The sequence below is a fragment of the Choloepus didactylus genome, chromosome 10 (genome assembly GCF_015220235.1).
Source record: "Choloepus didactylus isolate mChoDid1 chromosome 10, mChoDid1.pri, whole genome shotgun sequence".
Lineage (NCBI taxonomy): Eukaryota > Metazoa > Chordata > Mammalia > Pilosa > Megalonychidae > Choloepus > Choloepus didactylus.
This window is the reverse complement of record NC_051316.1, coordinates 98,574,283-98,593,383: the sequence shown is the minus strand read 5'-3', so window position 1 is coordinate 98,593,383 and position 19,101 is coordinate 98,574,283. Positions and strand designations below refer to the sequence as shown.

Genomic DNA, 19,101 nt, shown 5'->3' with positions numbered 1-19,101 from the left:
GTTGAATAAATGAGTGGATATTTTCCCGATCCATTCTGACCCTAAATTGGTTTCTCAAGCCAGAGAATCACCTGGCTGGAATGAGCCCCCAGACTTTGCCCCACAAAGGTGAGGGTGTAGTTGGGGTGAGGGAGAAACTCTGCCCCTGTCCCAGGAGGCCCTGGGTCAGACATTAAGGCCTGTCAGTTCGTCCTTGCACACGGCTGCTCCTTGCTTCAATAAAGGCGGGTTAAGAATGTGAACTTGTGGCTGAAACGGGGGGGGATTAAGTTTGTGGCAACTTCGACTGAACTTGCAACGTGGTAAAACATGGGGAAAAAGAACAACAGAGCTAATTAGACGAGCTGAGCTGTCAGAGTGCCGCTGAATGGCTCAGCGCCAACAAACAAAAGGAATGGGTTGGCAATCAGCAGGATCGATGGAGGAGACTGCTTCATTAGGGATGATAAAACAGAGCAAGGAGAGGGAAGGGGGAGGGGGCTGGGGAGGTGGGGGAGGGAGCCCAGGAAGGCGGGGGAGGGAGGGAACGACACCACAGACCCAGGGACAGTCAATCACCCACACAGTTACAGACACACCTAACTGGTGTGGACAAAGCCAGACACAAAATGAGACTCACAAACAGACAACCATCCAGAGACATGCTCAGAGTCACAGAGGCTCCACCACACATGCAAGCTCACAAATGCACACTCACAGAGGCAGGCACAAGAGGGGAAGGCGCGTGCATGAACCACACATACACACAAGGGTCATCGCAGACAGCTAGAGCCACAACCCGGCACAGTCACACACAGACCAAATGGTTTAATTGAGCCTGAATCGCAGGACGATGCAGACAACCGGCTCGTCATATTTCAGCGATCACATCCATCTTTCTGGGGTACTTAGGAAGGGTGGGGGCTGGGGATGAGGGAGAAAACCACACACACACATACACACACACACACACACACACACACAACCGCAACTGGCCCCACCACCGTGAGGCTACCAGCAGCACCAGGGGAGAAAATGCTAAACAGGGATTTAGAGCTCTGTTCAAGGGGGACTTGAGGGGAAAGTTGGGAAACCAGCCAATTCCCCACTGGATTTAAAACCTGAGAAATCTAAGTCGGCAGGGTTAAATGTGTATTGAATACAAAAGCACCAAGTACATTTGATTTTAATGGTGAGCAAGAAATAATAAATACAAAGCTTATAAAGCACTTCACATGCGGGCTGACCACAGCCTGCCTTTCCGCTGTGTGCCCCAACCCCACTCCCCTTAGTACACGAGACACTGGTAATGCTTTCTTCTGCTCTTTCCTTTTTCTTCTTTTTAAAAAGAAAATCCAAATCCTCTGCTGACATCTGAACTCCAGCCACAGGTGCTAGGCTACAAAACTGCTCCCAGAAAGGCTGAATGGCCAGCCCCCCATGCCCCTGCCACGCCAGGCCAACCACTGTACTTCTGTCCAGAATATTTGCAGCCCTTGCAAAATCTGGCTGGGGGGCCAGGAGCTGGGCATCGCTTGGGCTTATGGCATGGCAGTTTGTCAGCCTGTCCTCTTAAGGTTCCATACCCAGTTTCTCCCAGGTTCATGTCTAGTGTGTAGTGGTGCCCACTGGAAAAGCTTTCATGGAGGCATGTGAACAGCCCCTAGGGCCCTGGGACTGTGGGACCCCAGAGGGCCCAAACTTTCTAGGACTCCTGAATCAGGCATGTAGCGATCCTGCTTGGCAGAAGTTGTTTGGTCTGTGTCCATTTCATACTAGGGACTGTGCTAGGCACTCTATGTATATGACTTCACTAACTCTGCCAGGTGGGTGTTGCTAAACCTATTTTACACAAGATGAAACTAAGGCTCAGAGAAGATAACAGTCTTGCCCGAGGTCACACAGCCAGGAAGTGGCCAAGCTGTGATTCAAACTGAGTGGGCCTCTCTGACTTCCAAGCCCAGGAGAGCTGGTGCTCCTAGGCACCCTGCCTCTTTGGGGCACCATAAATCAAGGGGGGCTAGTCACTTCCTGTGCCAGCACCATGGCAGAGGCAGTGCGATTCACAGCTTTCTCATGGCAGTGTTTCTTCCCAAGTCTTTGGTGGACAGACGATGTGGCTGTGCACACACCCCACTCTGCAGGAGTCCTCACAATGGTGAGACTACACAGACTCTGCTGCAACTGTCTTTAAGACTTAACGTTTTTCCAAGGGGATCAGTTCTGCCCCAAATCATGCTTTTCAAGAGATTCTCTGCCTGCCCTGGATCCCAGGTCTTTAAGGGGAATCCTGAGACGCCCACAGGATAACTCCGGCTTACGGGGAGGCCGCTTGGTTAGGAGAGAGAAGAGGCTGTGGAGAGGGGCAAGGCTCAAAGGCTGGCTTGGCCTCTTGTCATCTCTGTGGTCTTGGCTGTAAATCGGGGAAACCATATGTCTCCTCCAGGTTGTTGTAAGGATAAATGAGACAATAACTATGCAGGTGTGTAGCACAGTCCTAGACACATAAAAGGTGCTCAGTAAATGTCAAGGCTCTTCACCACCTCTCTGTCCCTTCCAGGACCCAACACTGTCCTAGAGATTCCAGGAGGAGCCCAGGTGGCTGCTGCTGATTATTTTTTTTTCCTTCTCAATTTTTCTTCCTTCTGCCCCAGTACTTTATACTAAGTCCATCTCCATTTCCATGGAGATGGAGGTGGACAGGGAGCTTGATGGTCTGCAAAGAACACAGATTCTGGAGTCTGGTGACCCCACTTGCCAGTTGAGGGCCTGAGGTTAAGTTACTGAGCACCAGTTTTCTCCTCTTTTCAATGGGTGATGACGACAACTACTTCACAGGGCTATTGGGAGGCTCAATCATGATGATGCACTTCAATATGATCTGCCAACCATAACCCTGGGCAAATGGTGGTTATTAATCAGCTACTAAGCTGAGCCACTCCATGTAAGTTTTAAGATTTAAAAGTCTGTTTAAAAGATAAGAACCGCTATTGTGTTAGGCACTATAATAGGTTCTTCACAAATATTATCTACATTCATTTTCACAAAAAGCTCTCTGAAAGAGGGTATTTTACAGAGAGAAAAGTAAGGCTCAGAGAGCCCAAATACTTGCCTAAAGTCACAAAGCTGGTAGGTGGTGGAATGGGGATTCAAGCCTAGTTCTGTCTGCTTCCTAAATCCATGTTGCTAATCACTGAACTGTATCTCTCATGAAGTCACACAAGGCTCAGCCCTAAAGGGCTGCCTGTCCCCAAAGGAGTTTTTGTGTGATTTCTGCTGTTTGTGCCTTCCTTCCAATGACAGTGAGCAGAAACGTTCCAGCTCTTGATGGCTGCACTGCTAGGGGTTTGTGCTAATTGTGCTTGGACTCGGGTAGAGGATGGAACCATCCCTGAGGCCACCCAGCAACTGGAGACTCACAGCTGCCAGCGGTGACGGTGAAGTTCCCACCCCGGCCGACCCTCTAACGCCCACACAAAGTAGGCATGGGAAGGAAAACAGTGCCACAGCACATCCAACATCCACGCAGGGAGAAGCCACCCGATGATGCCTGGCGCATGCACTGCGGATTAAAAACAGATGCAATTCAGCCTGGTCACCTGCACCGCTCAGCCCCACACCTTTCACAAGGCAGATTTGGACATGGTGAGAGGGAGTGGAGACGCCAGTTTGTGGGGAAATCTGATCCCAACTGGGCGGGAACCCTGACCCCTTTTGCTTGGCTGCACGAGTGGTGGCTGCCTTGAACAATAGACAGAGAAGCTCTTCTCTTGGTAAATAGGACCTTGATGAGGTCCTGGCAGGTTTCCCACTTTAAAGGCAACTGCTAAAGTTATTATGCCTCAGCACTGCCAAAGTCTGAGCTCACAAGGGAAAACGACTTCACCAGTGCATAGCCCAGGATCCACACCTGCTCTTTTTCCATGGCATTTCTCTTTAAAACACATGGGTCTCTTTACCACCCTCATCCATGCCCAGGTGTCAGTGGGTTTAACACATCTGTCCTGCTTTTCCACCCTCACTTTGCACTTTACGTGGGGCGGTGGATCTCCACGTGAGGCCAGAAAGAGGAGGAGTAGCTTCCCCATCAGAGGGTGTAGCCTCCGCCCTCGGGAAGGTACATCAAATGTGTTGCCAAACCCAGATCTGGCGGGAACGAGACCCCTGCTGCCAGACTTCTGCTTCCTTTGTGAGGAAGAGGCCTTTGGAGCAAGGCTTTAAAGCTCATTGGCTGGGAATATGGATCAACCTCCAAGATTTGCTCAAACGACGCACACACGGCAAATACACCGTGCAGTGGCCCCCGGCTACCTACAGCTCTGACTTGCAAGTTGCCGAACTTGTTCAGAAAAAAGGAGAGAGAAGCCCAGAAGATGCGAGTTCAGGTTCATGCCACGCAGAGAGGGAAGCTGGAATACCTAATTCCCATTTTTCTCTTGCAAGGCAGGAGGATTCAAACTTCCAAGGTTTAGTCAGGCTGGGGGAGAATGGCTCAGGCAGTGTTAGGTGGGGGAGAGTGGGACCACCGGCTACTCACGGGCCTCGATGAGCGCTGTATCTTGGGAGGCGGTGGTCGAGTGGGACCGGGTCTTTCTGGCTGCATTAAAGTGGAAACTTGAAACATCAGTATACCCTGAGATGGTTTGATGGATTTCCACTCAGCCTGAGAAAAAGCATCAGACACCCGAGGCAGAGCTGGTGGGCCTCGATGCCCCCTACCCCCGTACCCCCACAGTCAACTGGTCACAGGGTTCTACAGTTTTCATTTTCTGAGTTCATCCCTCTGCCAATTCTTTACTTCTGGCCTTGTCTCTAGTCCAGATTACTGTAGTCATCTCCCAACAGGGCTCTCTGCCTGGTCTCATCCAGTCCATTCTCTATCCTGGCCAAGGGGATCTCTCCAAAATGCGGTCTGACCACCCCGTGCCCACAGGTCAAGATCTGTGGTGCCCCTGCCTGTTCCTGAGCGGCAGCTCTAAGCCCTGGGCTGGCATTCCAAATCCTCCAAGTCTTGGGCCCTACCGTGCCCCACACAGACCTTTCTCAACCTTCGCCCACGCCCACCCACAGACAGACCCTCCAATGGAGCAGGGCTCTCTGCCTGCTTTCCTGCCTTCCCCTCAGGGTGGAATGACCTACTCCATGCTGATCTGCCTGGCCAATGTGTACTTGTCCTTAAACTCTGCCCCGGTATAGCCGCCTTCAGGAAGCCTCCCCAACTTGCGACCAGGCCAGATGCTGCCTCTGGTGTCCCCACCGCCTGGTGCTCCCTGCCATGTGGGACTTATCACACAGTATCTCACCCCTTATCCCCCCTGTACTATCTTTCGAATGTTTGTTCCCTTGAAATATTAATTACTGTGCCTGCAGAGTTTGTGTGGGACTTGGAAAATATAGCAGCTCGATAAATGGCTGATAAACAAATCAAATTTGCATAAAGAGTTTGGTTTTTGATGTCATGATTTGAAATCAAGACCCAGAGCACAGACTTCTTGGCTCTACCCTCAAACCCTTTATCTTGAGTGCCAAGCTTTTGTCCTCTCAACAGCCTGCCCATCTAGATGCCCTGGCCAGGTATGAGAGATGGGTAGGCATAGTAAGGAAAGTAAAAATTCACATACTAGACACCAAGACCACATACCCACAGCAAACCCTGGAGGTTTCCAATTGGCTCTTTTCATCCACCTGCTCAGTTCATGAAGGTCTATCACTATTTGACAGAGTCTACACCCACCCTGTCCAAACCAGGAGTCACTAGGTATATGTGGCAAGTTTCAATTAAGACGTAAGTGAAAAAGACACTCTGGATTTTAGAGATTTAGTATAAAAACGCAAAATATCTCATTGATAATTTTTATATTGATTACATGTTGATATGCTAGTATTTTGGATATATTGGTTTAAATAAAATATATCATTAAAATTAACTTCACCTGTTTCTTTTTATTTATTTTTTTCATGCAGCTACTAAAATATTTAGAATTACCATATGCGGCTCACATTTCTCTTGGACAGTGCTGATTTAGAGCTTTGCTTGGGAGGAGTGATACTTAGGGTAACAAACCTGCCTTAGAACTCATTTTCTACACCAGACTCCTGGAGGGTGGGGACTGTGTCTCAGTTGTCCCTGGATTCCTGGTGCCCAGCACGGGGCCTGCCAGAGCAGCCTAGGGGGAGAACTTGCTGAGGGACTCGCTGGAAAACCGAGTTCCCTTGCTTATGGAGAGCATGTCTGGATGGAAATACACTATGGCTTCCCAGCTAATGGCAGAGAACCTCATGCTTGGTGTTCATCTTTTAGTTGGATGCTACCTGGGGGGACAGGGGTGAGGGCACTGCCACCCACTAAGTCATGTCTTTTTACCTTCATGGCCTAAGGGAAGTGTATGGTGCAAATCTGGGACAGAGCCCGCAACTCACACTGCTCATCAGGAGGAAGTAAAATGATAGGGAGTGGGGAGCCCATCCCCTCCACAGGGTAACAGGCCGCCGCTCTCAGCAACGCCTGGGTCAGGGTCAAGGTGCCCCACTTTTGCATCCCACCCCCCAAGCCTCGTCCACTCTATTTCTGGATGACCCTCTTTTCCAACCCCACTGCCCTGCTCCAGTTCAGGCTTCGTCTCCTCTGACCTGGAATACCCCCATTCTGGGTGGGGTGGTGGGTGATGGCCTCTGGAGTGAAGTGTCTCAGGATTGCTCCCCAACTCCCTCACTTACTATCTGAGTTACTGTGGGCCTGTTATTTAACCATCCTGAGACTTCCTTTTCTCATCTGCAAAGTGCAGGCACTAACACCACCTTCTGGAGAGGACGGCTAGGAAGATTCAACTGGATAACGTACATCAAGTTCTTCGTACAGTGCTGGACAACAGACATTAGCGACTGTTGCCATTAGCAGCTTTCCCTGTCTTCAGCCTCTCTCCCTCCTAATCCATCTTCTATACTTGTTTACATGGTCTTAAAAAATAATACACATCCAGTGTGCACTTGCCAGCTTACACCATCTCGGTGGAAGGCCAGCATGTCCCAAATGTCTTCTGAGAAACACCATCCTGGAAGATGCATTGTGTGAAGGAAAGAAAAGGGGGTCCCCAGCCACATAAGTCTGGGAATGCTGTCTACCGTCTTGCTCCTTTTGGAGTCACAGCGACTGTTAGCACAGAAAAGGCTGCTAAATTTTGCAACAACCCCCTCCCCCAAAAGCACACAAACACCTATTAACTCTTATTTTTTTTCTTAAAGTCCTGTTTCCTACATTATTTGAACACAGGCTCTGTTTTCTCTATAACAGCCCTTAATATTCCTTGGTAAAAGCTGCCTGGTGCTAAGTGAAAGAAGTCAGACACAAAAGGTCATATATTTCATGATTCTGTTATACGAAATATCTAGAATAGGCAAATCATGGAGACAGAAAGCAGATTGGTGGTTGCTAGAGGCTGAAGGGGTTAATGGGGAACAACTGTTCAATGGGTTTGGGGTTTCCTTTTGGGATGATGAAAATGTTTTGGAACTAGATAGAGGTGATGGTTACACAACATTGTGAATATACTAAATGTCACTGAATTGTTCACTTTACAATGGTTGATTGTACATTATGTGTATTTCACCTCAAATAAAAAAAAAAAAATGCTGCCTGAGGCATTTCAGGTTCTAGCCCCAACAATCTCTGCAATCTGGTTTCTGGAACCTTCTCTGCCTCTCTTCCCCCCATCCCTGCCCCTCCTTCTCACATCCAGCCCTACTCATCCACGTGTTCTCCCTGAATGCCTCATGTTCTCTTGTGTTTTCACGCTGGTCCCTGTGCCTGGAACATCCTTCCTTTTCCTTTTGTCTCACTTTTGATGGCTCCTATTCATCCTTCATCTGGCTCAAGTACCACCTCTTCCAGGAGGCCCTCCCTGCCTGCCCCCCATCCCTGAGCAGTGTGGGTCCAGTGCTATGCCACCATGTATCCACAGCCTCAGCACTTAGCACAAAGGATTGCAATTATTGGTTTACTTGTCTCGTTTCTCTCTTTATTCTGGGGTCTAGTATAGTTCTTGGTACATAATAAGTGCTCAGTAAATTATTTTTGACCTAAACATCCTTGCTTATAAGAGAAAATCAACAAATGTTAATTCTCTAGATTGTGCAGTTAACTTTACCTCCTTTGATGAGGAGGTGCGGGTTCTTTTGCAATTGAATTTATAAATGGTGGGAGGAAAGCAAACTCTTGACCACAGTCAACCTAGAAGCTAACGCAGTAACCTGAGGGGGTGGGGATGGGGTTAAAGATGCCAAGAAAGAGTAATGTGGTACAAGGTGTCTTGGCGCACCCAGATAGATAAACACAAAACCCGGCAAAAAAAACCAACCAAGACCAGGAAAGCACACTGCCCTGTCATCCCATGAGTTTTCCCTGTAGGTTGCCAGTGCCAAGGGTCACCAGAGGAAATGGACATGGAGATGGGAGTGGATCTGGAGAGGGAGCTGTACCCCCTAATCCTGAGTATACTCTGATGCTGGAGCACGTGACAGGGACACCTTCTTGGGGTGGTCACCAGAAGAAAGGTGAACTCCCAGTGGGTGTGCATTAAAGACCCCCCTGGGACTTGGGGGGGCAGGGAGAGCGGACGGTTGCACTAATTATCAGGATGCCCTGCCAAGGAGCCCATGGCCTCTGGGGACCCACGCTGAGCCTGGTGGCAGGCAGGCACCTGGATATGCCCACAGGATCTAATGGTGATTGTATGAGAAGCAGTCTTAGGTTTCGGGTAGTGGAGCGTTTGATCTGTAGACAGTCCTCTTGGCTCCAGCAGAGGCCCCGGGTGCGGCTCTAAGCCTAGTTTGCTAGCTGAGTACCCTTGCAAAGCCAGTGGCTTCCCTGGGTCTCATGTCCTCATCTGTGGGTGTAATCATGAAACCCCACTGCAGGGATGCTGGACGTTTAAGGCACTTCACAGAGGGTGGGCTCACCAGGGATGTGCTGCTACAAGGATGCTTTTGCTTCTGGGAAGCAGGAGATAGAGCACTGGGGCTGCTGGGCCATGGTGGGTGCTGTTTCCCAAACATGTGGGGTGGATTACAACTGGGGACACAGACTGGGGACAGGTGAGTACTCTCGGGACAGTTAGAACAGGGGATGAGTGGCGGTGACGGGGGGGGGGGGGCAAGGGCAGGAGGTAAAAAGAAAAGCTTGGGAGCGGTCAACTCAGAAAACACACCGTCTTCCAGAAAGTGACCTCAGTGCTCAGGAGGCTGAACCCAGTGTTAGCTGAAAGTGGGGACTGTGACCATGTGAGGTGAGCCACAAGAAGACTGCAGAGCTGGCTGGGACTTTGTTCAGTGAGCCAGGAGCAGTTCCTCCCCACTGACAGAGAGCTGCCTGAGGGCAGAGGCCTTGTCTGGTGCCTCTAGTTCTTCTCTGCACCCCCAGCCCACTGCCCAGGGCCTTGAGTCCGATCTTGTCTATCTCTTACGGCTCCAGGTGGCAGGGAGCATATCCTTCCATGGATAGGGCAACACATCCGAGAGAGGTAAGCGGCCCACTCTAGCAACCAGCTGGTAATGGGTAGAGCTGAGGGTGGGAATCCAGTGCCCTTTCCACCGCTGGAGGAGGGGAAGGGAAAAGCAGCAGAGCCTTAAAGCAGAAGGAGCAGAGGATGAAATGTACGGGTTTGGGTGCATTATACATAGTCCCCAGTTCTCTGAATGGATAGAAATGCAGCGACACTAACGGCTATTTCTTGAGTGAGTTCAAAAAGGTCGGGCCTTTGGCAGTCTTTTGCTGAGAAGAGTTCAATTCCACAATTCACGTGCCCCTTCCTGAGCTGGGCCATGACAGCAGAGTTGGGAGGGCTGGAGGCTGAGGGGGCACCTGCCTTCCCGGATAGGGGGAAGGGTGGAAAGACTCCTTCTGTGTGTATCTATGGAACATCCCTGGGCCAGGGCCCAGGGAGTCAGAGTTAAGTAAGATACAGCCCTTATCCTTAAGAAATGTATAATCTAGTGAGATTTGACCTCTATCAAAGGGAAAATAAAGACTTTCTTAGAGTTAAATGAGTATATGTGGGTCCAGACCCCAAGAAAAACACGGATTCATTCCTTGGTACTGTCCTCTTCTAGTTGGGTTCACTCTTGGCGTGGCCACCTGGGGAAGTTATTTAACCTCTCTGAGGCTCAGTTCAGTCTTCTGTAAACTGGAAATAACTGCTGAGTCATAATCAGTGCTGTGAGGATGACTTGAGAGTGCAAATAAAGCTGAGTGAGGCTCTTTCCAGGATCCTGATGAGGAAATGGGACCATACACTTTTCTGTCCCACCGCCAGATCCACAGTTTATCCCAGAAAAGTCCAGCAGATGTGAGGAACTTGGTTTTCTGAAGGAGTGCTGTCAGCAAGGCTCTGTTGAAGGAGACTGGATTTTAATAATAATGTCTTCTATTTATATGATGCGCTTTCCTTTCAAAGCACTTCTCTCCTTTGAGCCTTACATCCTATGGCGAGGCAAGTTAGGGAAGCATTATTTCCCTGTTATGGAGACAGGGAACAGGAGGCCCAGAGAGGTTAAGGAACTAGCATATGGTCACACAGCTAGTACTGGCAACTAAAACCAGTAGGTATTCTTGGTCTATCGTGTTATCCTTTTCAAGTAAAATTTCCAAAGTCATCTAGAATCCTTTCTGACCTGGTTTTTCTAATCCTTCTCCCTTTTGAAGTTAGAGGCTGTTGTTAAAGATATATGCCTTAGAGAAAAGACCAGCTAAAGAGTGACTGACGTCTCCCCCTTCCTTCCTTATCCCAACATCTCTTTCCAGGGCCTTCTAAAGGAGGCACATGATTCATTCGTGCATTCATTCAACGAACAGTGGGTTTTACTCTATGGCAGGCACAGGGGTACAGCAAGAACAAGACATGGCCCCTCCTCTCAAAGGACACCCACTCTGATGAAGGGGACCGGCAAACCAAGAACAAGTTCAAATGCAGGTGGGACACAGGGATGGACAGATCTGTGGAAGTAGAAAGAAAGCATTTTTATCCCGGATGGAGGTGATGGAGAATTCAGGGTCAACTTTTTAGAGGAGGGGACCTGAGTTGAGACCTGAAAGGCCAGCAGTATTCTAGGCAGAGGATACAAATAGGGTGAAGGCATGGAAGTGTGGGAAGACCAACTGCATGGCAGGGGAGAGCCACCGTGGTCCAGCAAGCCTAGAGTGAGGGTGGATTTGATGATGGGGCAGACTGGGATCTTGGTTGAGAGGTTGGCAGGTATCAGATAACATAGGGTCTTTGAATGTCAGGCTAAGAAGTTTGGATTTTCTCTTGAGAACACTGGAACGGATTAGGCAGGGAAGGACACAAACAGAGACACAGAACAAGAGAGAACTTGATGTTCTTGGTGTCAAAGAGGGATGGGAGGTATTTGGGTGGGCCTCTAAGGACAGATAATCCCCTCCAGCCGGGTCTGCTTAGGCCTCTGTCTTGTCAACTGACCGCCCCAGCCGTGTTTCTGCTGGGAGGTGTGTGACCATGAGAGAGGGTAAGGCTGGAAGTGTGATTGATGTGGAGGTCCCAGAGAAGCAAGGGACTCTTCAGCCTCTGTCAGTCTCTGCCTGGTCCTTGGTGTCTATATCTGTCAGCCGTGTGGGCCAGGTGAGTATGCTCATTGGATACACTTATGAGGACAGCATCTGATTTGCAGTTAATTTGTTGATGCAGCAAAACACAGTTTCCAAAAGGTCAGGAGGGGAAGCCGTGTTGGAATATCAAGTTAATTACTTGGGCAGCATGGATGAGTAGGTGCTCCAAACGGGCTGCAGGGGAGGGGGAATGCTCCCCTGCTGGGTGCTGACTCCAGGGCAGAGAGCCCAGTGTGCATGGAGAGGGGCTCCTCCAGCCTGGAGCCGCCAGCCAGCGCTATGGGTGGGGCCAAGCACTTCCTGGCTACTTGTGTTCCTGGGCCTGACTGTTGGCATACTTGGAGCTTAGGGAATCCTCATGCAGGGAATTATGACTATTACCCCCACTTTGCAGATGAGAAGGGGTTATGATTTGCCCAGGTCACACAGGGCAAGTTTATGGCAGGCCTTTGGAAGAGGGGCTTGTCTCAAGTTAATTATGACTGGGGCAGGGACCCTGTGATACATGTATGGGTGTGTGTGTTGGAGGGAGATGTTTAGGAACAAATACGTGGATTCACTCAATCAACAATGGAGGCCATACCTACTACCTTGGACCATCTTTATAACAACCTGCGAGGTCAGAATCAGCATTCCCATTTCACTGCTGGGGGGTACCCTAGGAGACTCAGAAGATAAAATGTCAAAGCCAGTGGGGAGACAGGCCAGATCCCAACGAGGATTAGTGGTGCAGGGCAGGAGGTGGATGAGAACAGATGCCCAAGTGGCTCTGCTGAAGGCTGGGGGCCCCACATGCAAAGTTTTGGGTGGGGGTGCCGGGGCTGGGGGCGTCCTGCCTGGGGAAGCAGCTAGGCCCCCGCAGCTCTCCTTCACAAGAGCTGAAGAAGGCAGGGTCTGCCCAATGACAGCTGGAGCCTCCAAGGCTGGCCCCAAAGGAGGTCTTAGATCCTTTGTGTCAATTGTCTCCTGATTTGTGCCTTCCCCTCCTGATACCCATATGGCCCAGATGGAGGAGGCCCAGAGGCCCTGGTGTCCCCGAAGGGGAAGGTGGATAGACTCTGGGGACATTTCAGATGGTCCCAGAGCTGCACCCCAACCAGATACGGTGCCAGGAATGGAGAAGATAAGAGAGCACATTCACAATTAAACTCTATCACTGTTTAACGAGGAAAGAGTTCATCTGGTTAATTTTCCTGGCTAGTAGCCGCATGAATGCTCTGACCTACACATGAAACGGACCCAGTGGGGAGGAGAAGACAGAGCTCTCTGTAGCTTTACAAAGGGCCTGTGGGCTGAGAGCAAGGCTCCTCTACTCTTCGGGACTGGAAACCTGCCATTATGCAAGGTATGGAAATAAAAGAGGGCTTCTTTTGATATGCCTCCAAAAAGGAGCATATTGAAGCTATATTTTTGTAGAGCGTCTTCTTTGAAATGCCCAACAAGCTCTCTCTGGTCCAGCTCTTGCCTGTCCCCCAACTCCTATCATTATTTCCAATCCTCTTAGTCCAGTCTCGACGAGAGCGGACCCTGCTTGTGGGGGAGGATCGAATGCTTCCCTCCACTGCAGGGTGTCAGTGAGGACAGCTGGAGGAGACCAGGCCCTGGTGGCAGACAGCACTGGGGCAGCCCCCCCCCCACCAGGTCACTCAGCAGGGAATCCTGGAAGCCTTGGGCCCCCAAAATTTTCAGAGGCAGCCGGCAATCATTTCGAAGGGAGCACCTTTGCCAGACGTGGCATGGGATGGACTTCTATATCATGGCCAAGGAAGATAAATTCAGCTGGTGAATGCCCCACCCACACACGGCAACAAAAAGGGGCCTTTTCATGGGAAAGGAAGGGAGGATGGGAGGGGCACTCTAGAACACCCATGACGGGCCAGGTGTTACTCAGCATATCCCAGTCAGTCCTAACAACTCTGGGAGAGAGCACCATTATGATCCCCATTCTACAGACAGGGAAGCTGAGACCTCTTGCCCAAATTTACACAAGAGGTGAAGCTTCTTGCCCAAATTCACACTGCATAATTGGGAAGTTGGAGGGGCTGTGATTCCATCTCTGGTAGTCTGGCTCCAAAGTAAAGTTTCAACACGCCCTACAACTTGCCGACCTGAGGTGCCACCTGTGAGGGTGGCATTCAGGATTTAAGATGGCCCTCAAAGAAAGGTGGCAGCACCTGCCACCAGTTCTGTAAGCAATCATCTTTGGAGAGGGAGTGCTTAAGGTTCAGGCACTCGTCAGTTGCCTCAACAAGTCACCTTCTGAGGCCCTTCTCTCAGGCCGGGCCTGGGCACTTTCTTTGCCGTGAGTGCGTGCTCAGCTGAAAGCCGTCTCAGACTGGTCCTGAAGAGCAGTGCATTCTTCCCTGATGTTGACAGGAGTAGTATTTTGTAGTGGTGCTGGTTAATTTGTAGTGGCATTTGTGGTTTGAAGTCTTGTCAAGATCCCTGATTACTTCCCGTACAAGAAGCTCGGCTGATGGGGAAGTTCACATGCTGAACAAAAGCAGCGAGGCAGCTGTGAGTGAAGGCGGCGAGGGGGCCGGGTGACCCTGGCTGCCTGGAGGACAGAGGCGGGGGAAGGAAGAAGGCCAGCAGTGGGGCTGGGGGAGGGGAGTCTTTTGTGTTTAGTCGGGTGCAGCTGCACGGTCTGAATGGGTGGCATCCCATTGGTGGCCAGAGGTCTAGCACCAGATGTGGCTGCTGGCTGGGCAGGGGCATGGAGCTTTGTGGGCGCGTGCCATTCTCTGCCTAGAAAGAAACAGGAGGCAGGCACTTCCCTGCTACCTACACCAGGAGAGCAGGATAGTCACCTGGGATGCCATTACGGGTGCTAAGGAGACATTCCCAGGAGTGGGAATGCATGGTGGGGTTGGAGGAGGGGTTTCTGGATGCTGAGAGAGATTATCCCATTTTGCTATCATCAGGGTTTACCGTCTTTTTTAGCCCTTGCTATATACAAGGCCCTGTGTTAGGAGCTCTACATGTGAATGGTCTCTAATGATCTCAACTACACTGAAAAGAAGGTGAAAGCCCCATTTTACACATGAAAAAACTGAGGCTATGTGGCACAAAGACTTGCTTAGGCCAGGCCTCACAGCTAACAGGTGGCACAGTCCAGGTTTGCCTGAGCCCGAAGAAGCCCACACTCCTTCCACCAGCCCCAGTACACAAAGGGCAGAAGAAAGAGGTTGAAACATTATCTCCCAGAGACTGAGGGTGCTCTTCCCTCCCTGGGGGCACCCCCCAGCCCTGCAACATCCTCTGAGTTTTTTGTCCTGCTAAGTCTTTCCAACCGCACAGAGAGCCTGGTCTTTGCAGCCACATGCATTTCACCAGGCCCATGATCCCTACTCGATGTGAGTTTCCTCAATGCATTTAAGAGCCAGGGCCAGCTCAGCAAATCCAAGGCTAATTTATCATCTCTGGAATGATGTCCACCCCGAACAGTATGCCACTAGAAAATTAAAATAAAAACCTTCTCCTCATTTTGCAGCTGTACAGACAGGAATGCACAGCATCTCTGGAAAGGGGACTCAGTGACCTCTTCCAGGCCAGGCAATTAAACAGCTTCCAAACTGCTCTCCCTGCAGCCAGTGTCCACCCAGACTTCTGTAGCCCAGGGGAGCGCTCTAAAGCAGGGAGCTGCTCACTTCCCTGTAGACAGTCCTCTGCGAGCTCTTCAAGACCCAGCCTCTCTCTGAACCTGCCCACCAGCAGCCCCTTCTTTGTAGCCCTGCTAAGATCCTGCCCTGCTCCTCTTATGCCACCAAGCTTCACACTACACTGGCTGCTCAGTATGCCTCTCCCTCTTTCCCATCTCACCCCTCAAGATGCTGTTGTCCTCCTGAGAGCCCCCCACCCCCACCGCCTTCTTCCTGGCTCAACAAGAGTTGGTCCTTCCTTCTTCCATCCCTCCCCTTAAGGAAGCTCCTGGATCCTGCACCACAACCACATAGGGTGTGCTCATCCTTCTAGAGTCCTCTAGAGGGTGAGATCCTTGAGGACAGAGCTGTGTCTGCTTCATGTCTGCACCCGTGTCTCTCGGCACAAGGCCTGGTGTGTGTAAGTGCAGCGTGAATGTTTTTGCCCAAGAGTGTGAATCAAATCACCAGTAAGGCCATCACCAAAGATGTGAATAAGACTAAACCAGTCATCGTGTCCATCATTATAGATGCTCTGTCCGCAGGGCTGGCAACATTTCTGCTGTGCTTTGATCAGGAAAAAACTCTCCAACTAGAGGTATTCTGGCCCCATGGCCATCCCCAAAAGCAAGAGACTTTGAATTCAATGCAAAAGTGTGAAGCTATAGGAAGCTTAGATGTGAAATATCCCCAAATTTCCCCAGTGTGTCTGTTAAAGAAAGACAGTCAGGTTCACTAGACAGGTTTTTTTTTTTTCTCCCTCAGAACAAATGGATGGAGAACCTGGTTTTAAAATTCCTGGACCCTGGAATACATTTCTATCTGTGTCAGAGTCTACCCAACCACCGCCTCAGCAGAGTTTAAAATCCTAGCTAATAGGTTAACAACTGTTTTTCTTCAGCTTCAAATGAAGAATATCAGAAGGCTGGGGGAATATGCAGCTCTCCAATTTGTACGGACTGCACACAGCTCCCTGCAATGTGTGTTTGACAGGACTGACATTTTGTACCGCTGTGAGATGGGAAAACGTGTGACATTTTTATTCATGGTGGCGTACGCCCTTGTAATGATCAGCTCTGGTCGATGTGCTTACCGCAGCAGCCCCTGAGCCCTCGGAGAACAAACAGGAACCCAAGGTGCCAGCAGTTCGGCTGCCTTATTAAACACCGCCAGGATCCTAACGAAGACCAACTGCTGGAAAATCTCACTGTCAAATCCTCAAGGACATTGTCAGCGCACAGCTAACTGCATATATTTTTCATTTAAAATACTGAAATCCAGCATTGTGCCATTACAACCGAGGGGAGGGGCACTCACTCCAGTGGCCATTCTGTCAGCTGCTTCTTTGGAGCTCCAGATGCTAGAACCAGATGCCCAGTGGGGTTCAGAGCTCAAAAAGGGGCAGCAGAGACAGGGAACTGACTTCCCACAAACTCAGCCCTACCTTCAGGGTGAATGGCTGAAAGTTCCGAGGCTCTTTTAAGAGTCACTTGGAAAGTCAACCCACTGGCTCCCTCCACAAGCAAAAGCGAATCTGCATAATTAGAAAATCCATTTCCTACCCCAGCCAACCATCTTCCTGAAGGTGCAACCCATTACATCCTGCAACTTGGGGCTAATCACCCTTCTGTTTGGCGGCAGACCTTAAGACATCTGCAGGAAAACACAGCCGGGGTAGGTTTCACACCCTGGCAGAAAAGCTGTGTGTCAGGATGTCCACCTGCAATCTCACCACTTTCCTCAATTCAAAGTCCTCGAGGTCAGTGTGCAGGAAGACTCCTTCCCTTTGGCGGTCATTTCTAATGCGGATGCACACTGATGGATGGAAGCCAATCACTTGGCAGACCCTCGGAGCTTCTTGTGGTTCTTAAACTAGGTGATTTGGTTATGGCTGCACACACTAATCACTAATGCATCGACATATTTATTTTGTAACCATGTATGATTTATACAGAGCCTCTATTTCCATGCTTTGGCCGTGATGCACCAAGACACACTCTGCTATTTATTTATGGGGCCCTTGACGAAACAGGCCTAACAAGACGCCTGTGCCTGGTTCTTGCAGGTTGCAACAAACTGAAAGTGGGTGGCTAAATCTGCCTGTTCTCCATCCATCATGGGCAGAAGCTTGCATTTTAAGGGGCTGCCCATAAACTTGGTTTAGCATAATACCGTACATCATCCCTGGCAGAAATGACCTGGGACGCGGAAGAGCTGGCAACCTAAGGAGCAGGAGCCATAATATCCCACACCCTGAAATGGGGAGTGGGGTAGAAAAAGCTGCATAGTTACAGGACCCAGAGAGAGAATAAAAAGGAAGGTGGTTGTTGGATAGCTCTGGGGCAAAAGCAGGACCTTTGGGGTAGAGTGAGCTGTACTCTAGATCCTTCTTCCCTTCAGCAGAGCCTTTCCCCCTGGGCTGCAGAGGGAGCTGCCCACTGTCTCCACAGACCCCAAAAGACACTTCCCTTGTCACGGGCTGCCCCTCAAACCTCATTAGGGCATGTCGGCCGGAGGAAGGGAAATGAAGCCTGTGTTTGGTCTTGGGTCATTCTAAGATGAACTTCACTAGCAGCCCCGGAGGCCACACAGACCATGGAGGGCATCCAGCTGACCACCAAGTTCTGTCTGTTTGGTCTTTCAAATCTTCCCCTCCCCATTATCCCCACAACAAATGTTCTAGGTCAGGCGCCCACTAGGCTCTTGCCGGAACAACTACAGCAGCTTTATTAATGGTCTCCTGGTCTCACCCACTTGTATCCCTTCCCACGGTGGCCCAGAGTAAATGTTCCCAAACGGCCTATCTGGTCCTGCCATTCCCCAGAATACAACCCCTCAGTGGCAACCAGTTACCCACAGGATAGGCTTCAAACCCCCTCCCCACCAAAGACTGGCCACTGCCTCCCTCCGCAGTTTAGCGTCTCTCCTCAAACTCTCCTGCCTCTGCATATGCCTTTCTCTATACCTGGAATGCTGCCTCCTCTGGCTCTCAGGTTAATATGCAGCTTGTCTTTCAAGAGCCAGTTGAAATGTCACCTCTTTGGTGAAGCCTGCCCTGGTTCCCCCAGGCATCCTCAGGCCCCCTTGCCAGCCAGTATGCCCAAGTCCACTAGCACTTCTCCTTCTATATGGTTTAACTGTCTCTCCCAGACAGAGAGTGCCTTGAAGGCAGGAAACACACCTCATTCCTCTGTGACCCTGGAGCCATGGACAGGGCTTAGCACCAGGCATGCCCCAGTACAGGTTGAGTAAGTGAAGAAGGAAGCATGAGGGAAGAAAAGAATAATTCAGAGTTCTACTTGGCAAGAAACACCATATGATCAGGACTTTTAGTCACAAAGACAGGAAGGAAGCAGGGGATGAAGAAGCCTTAGGTGGTGAGTGTTGGGTAATGGAAAAACTGGTTATGAAGAAAGAAAAATCTGCTGGAATGTGGCCTCCCTGCAAGCCCTCTGTCTCAGTCTCTGCAGAGGTAACAATCCCCTGGTCATCAAGTCTGGGAAGTCCCCGTCTTCCGTCCTTCTGCTGATTGCTTCATAAGGCACCACCTTGCCAACGTTCAACCTGCTGCCCATCTGTAAACACCCACTCTCAACCCCTCCAAAGAGTGCACATGGGATCCACCTAGAAGGGGTTTGGGACTGGGTCACCCCAAGGCGGGCTGGAAGGTGGCTGTAACCATGAGGCCACATGGCTGACGGGCGGCCACACCTCAGAAACTCAGTGCAAATTGCTTCCAGGCAATGCTAACCCCCCACCACACTTTGCATTTTAAGTGGGATATAATCAACAATCCCTTGGGAGAAGTCCCTTTTATAGATTCTCTTTTCATACTTCTATTACATTTTTAAATTCTTTGCTGTA

At 50.3% G+C, this 19,101-nt stretch overlaps 1 protein-coding gene across 5 annotated transcripts in view; it reads right to left on the bottom strand.

Annotated features, from left to right (window-relative positions):
* DENND1A (DENN domain containing 1A) overlaps positions 1–19,101 on the bottom strand; it is a 669,505-nt gene that overhangs the window by 21,768 nt on the left and 628,636 nt on the right. For 3 of the 5 annotated variants that reach the window (XM_037851268.1, XM_037851271.1, XM_037851270.1), the window contains one exon: positions 4,517–4,576. The exons of the other annotated variants lie outside the window; for them this stretch is intronic. In XM_037851268.1, the coding sequence (XP_037707196.1) occupies positions 4,517–4,576 (60 nt within the window). The remainder of the gene's footprint in view (positions 1–4,516; positions 4,577–19,101) is intronic. 5 annotated transcript variants of the gene reach the window in all.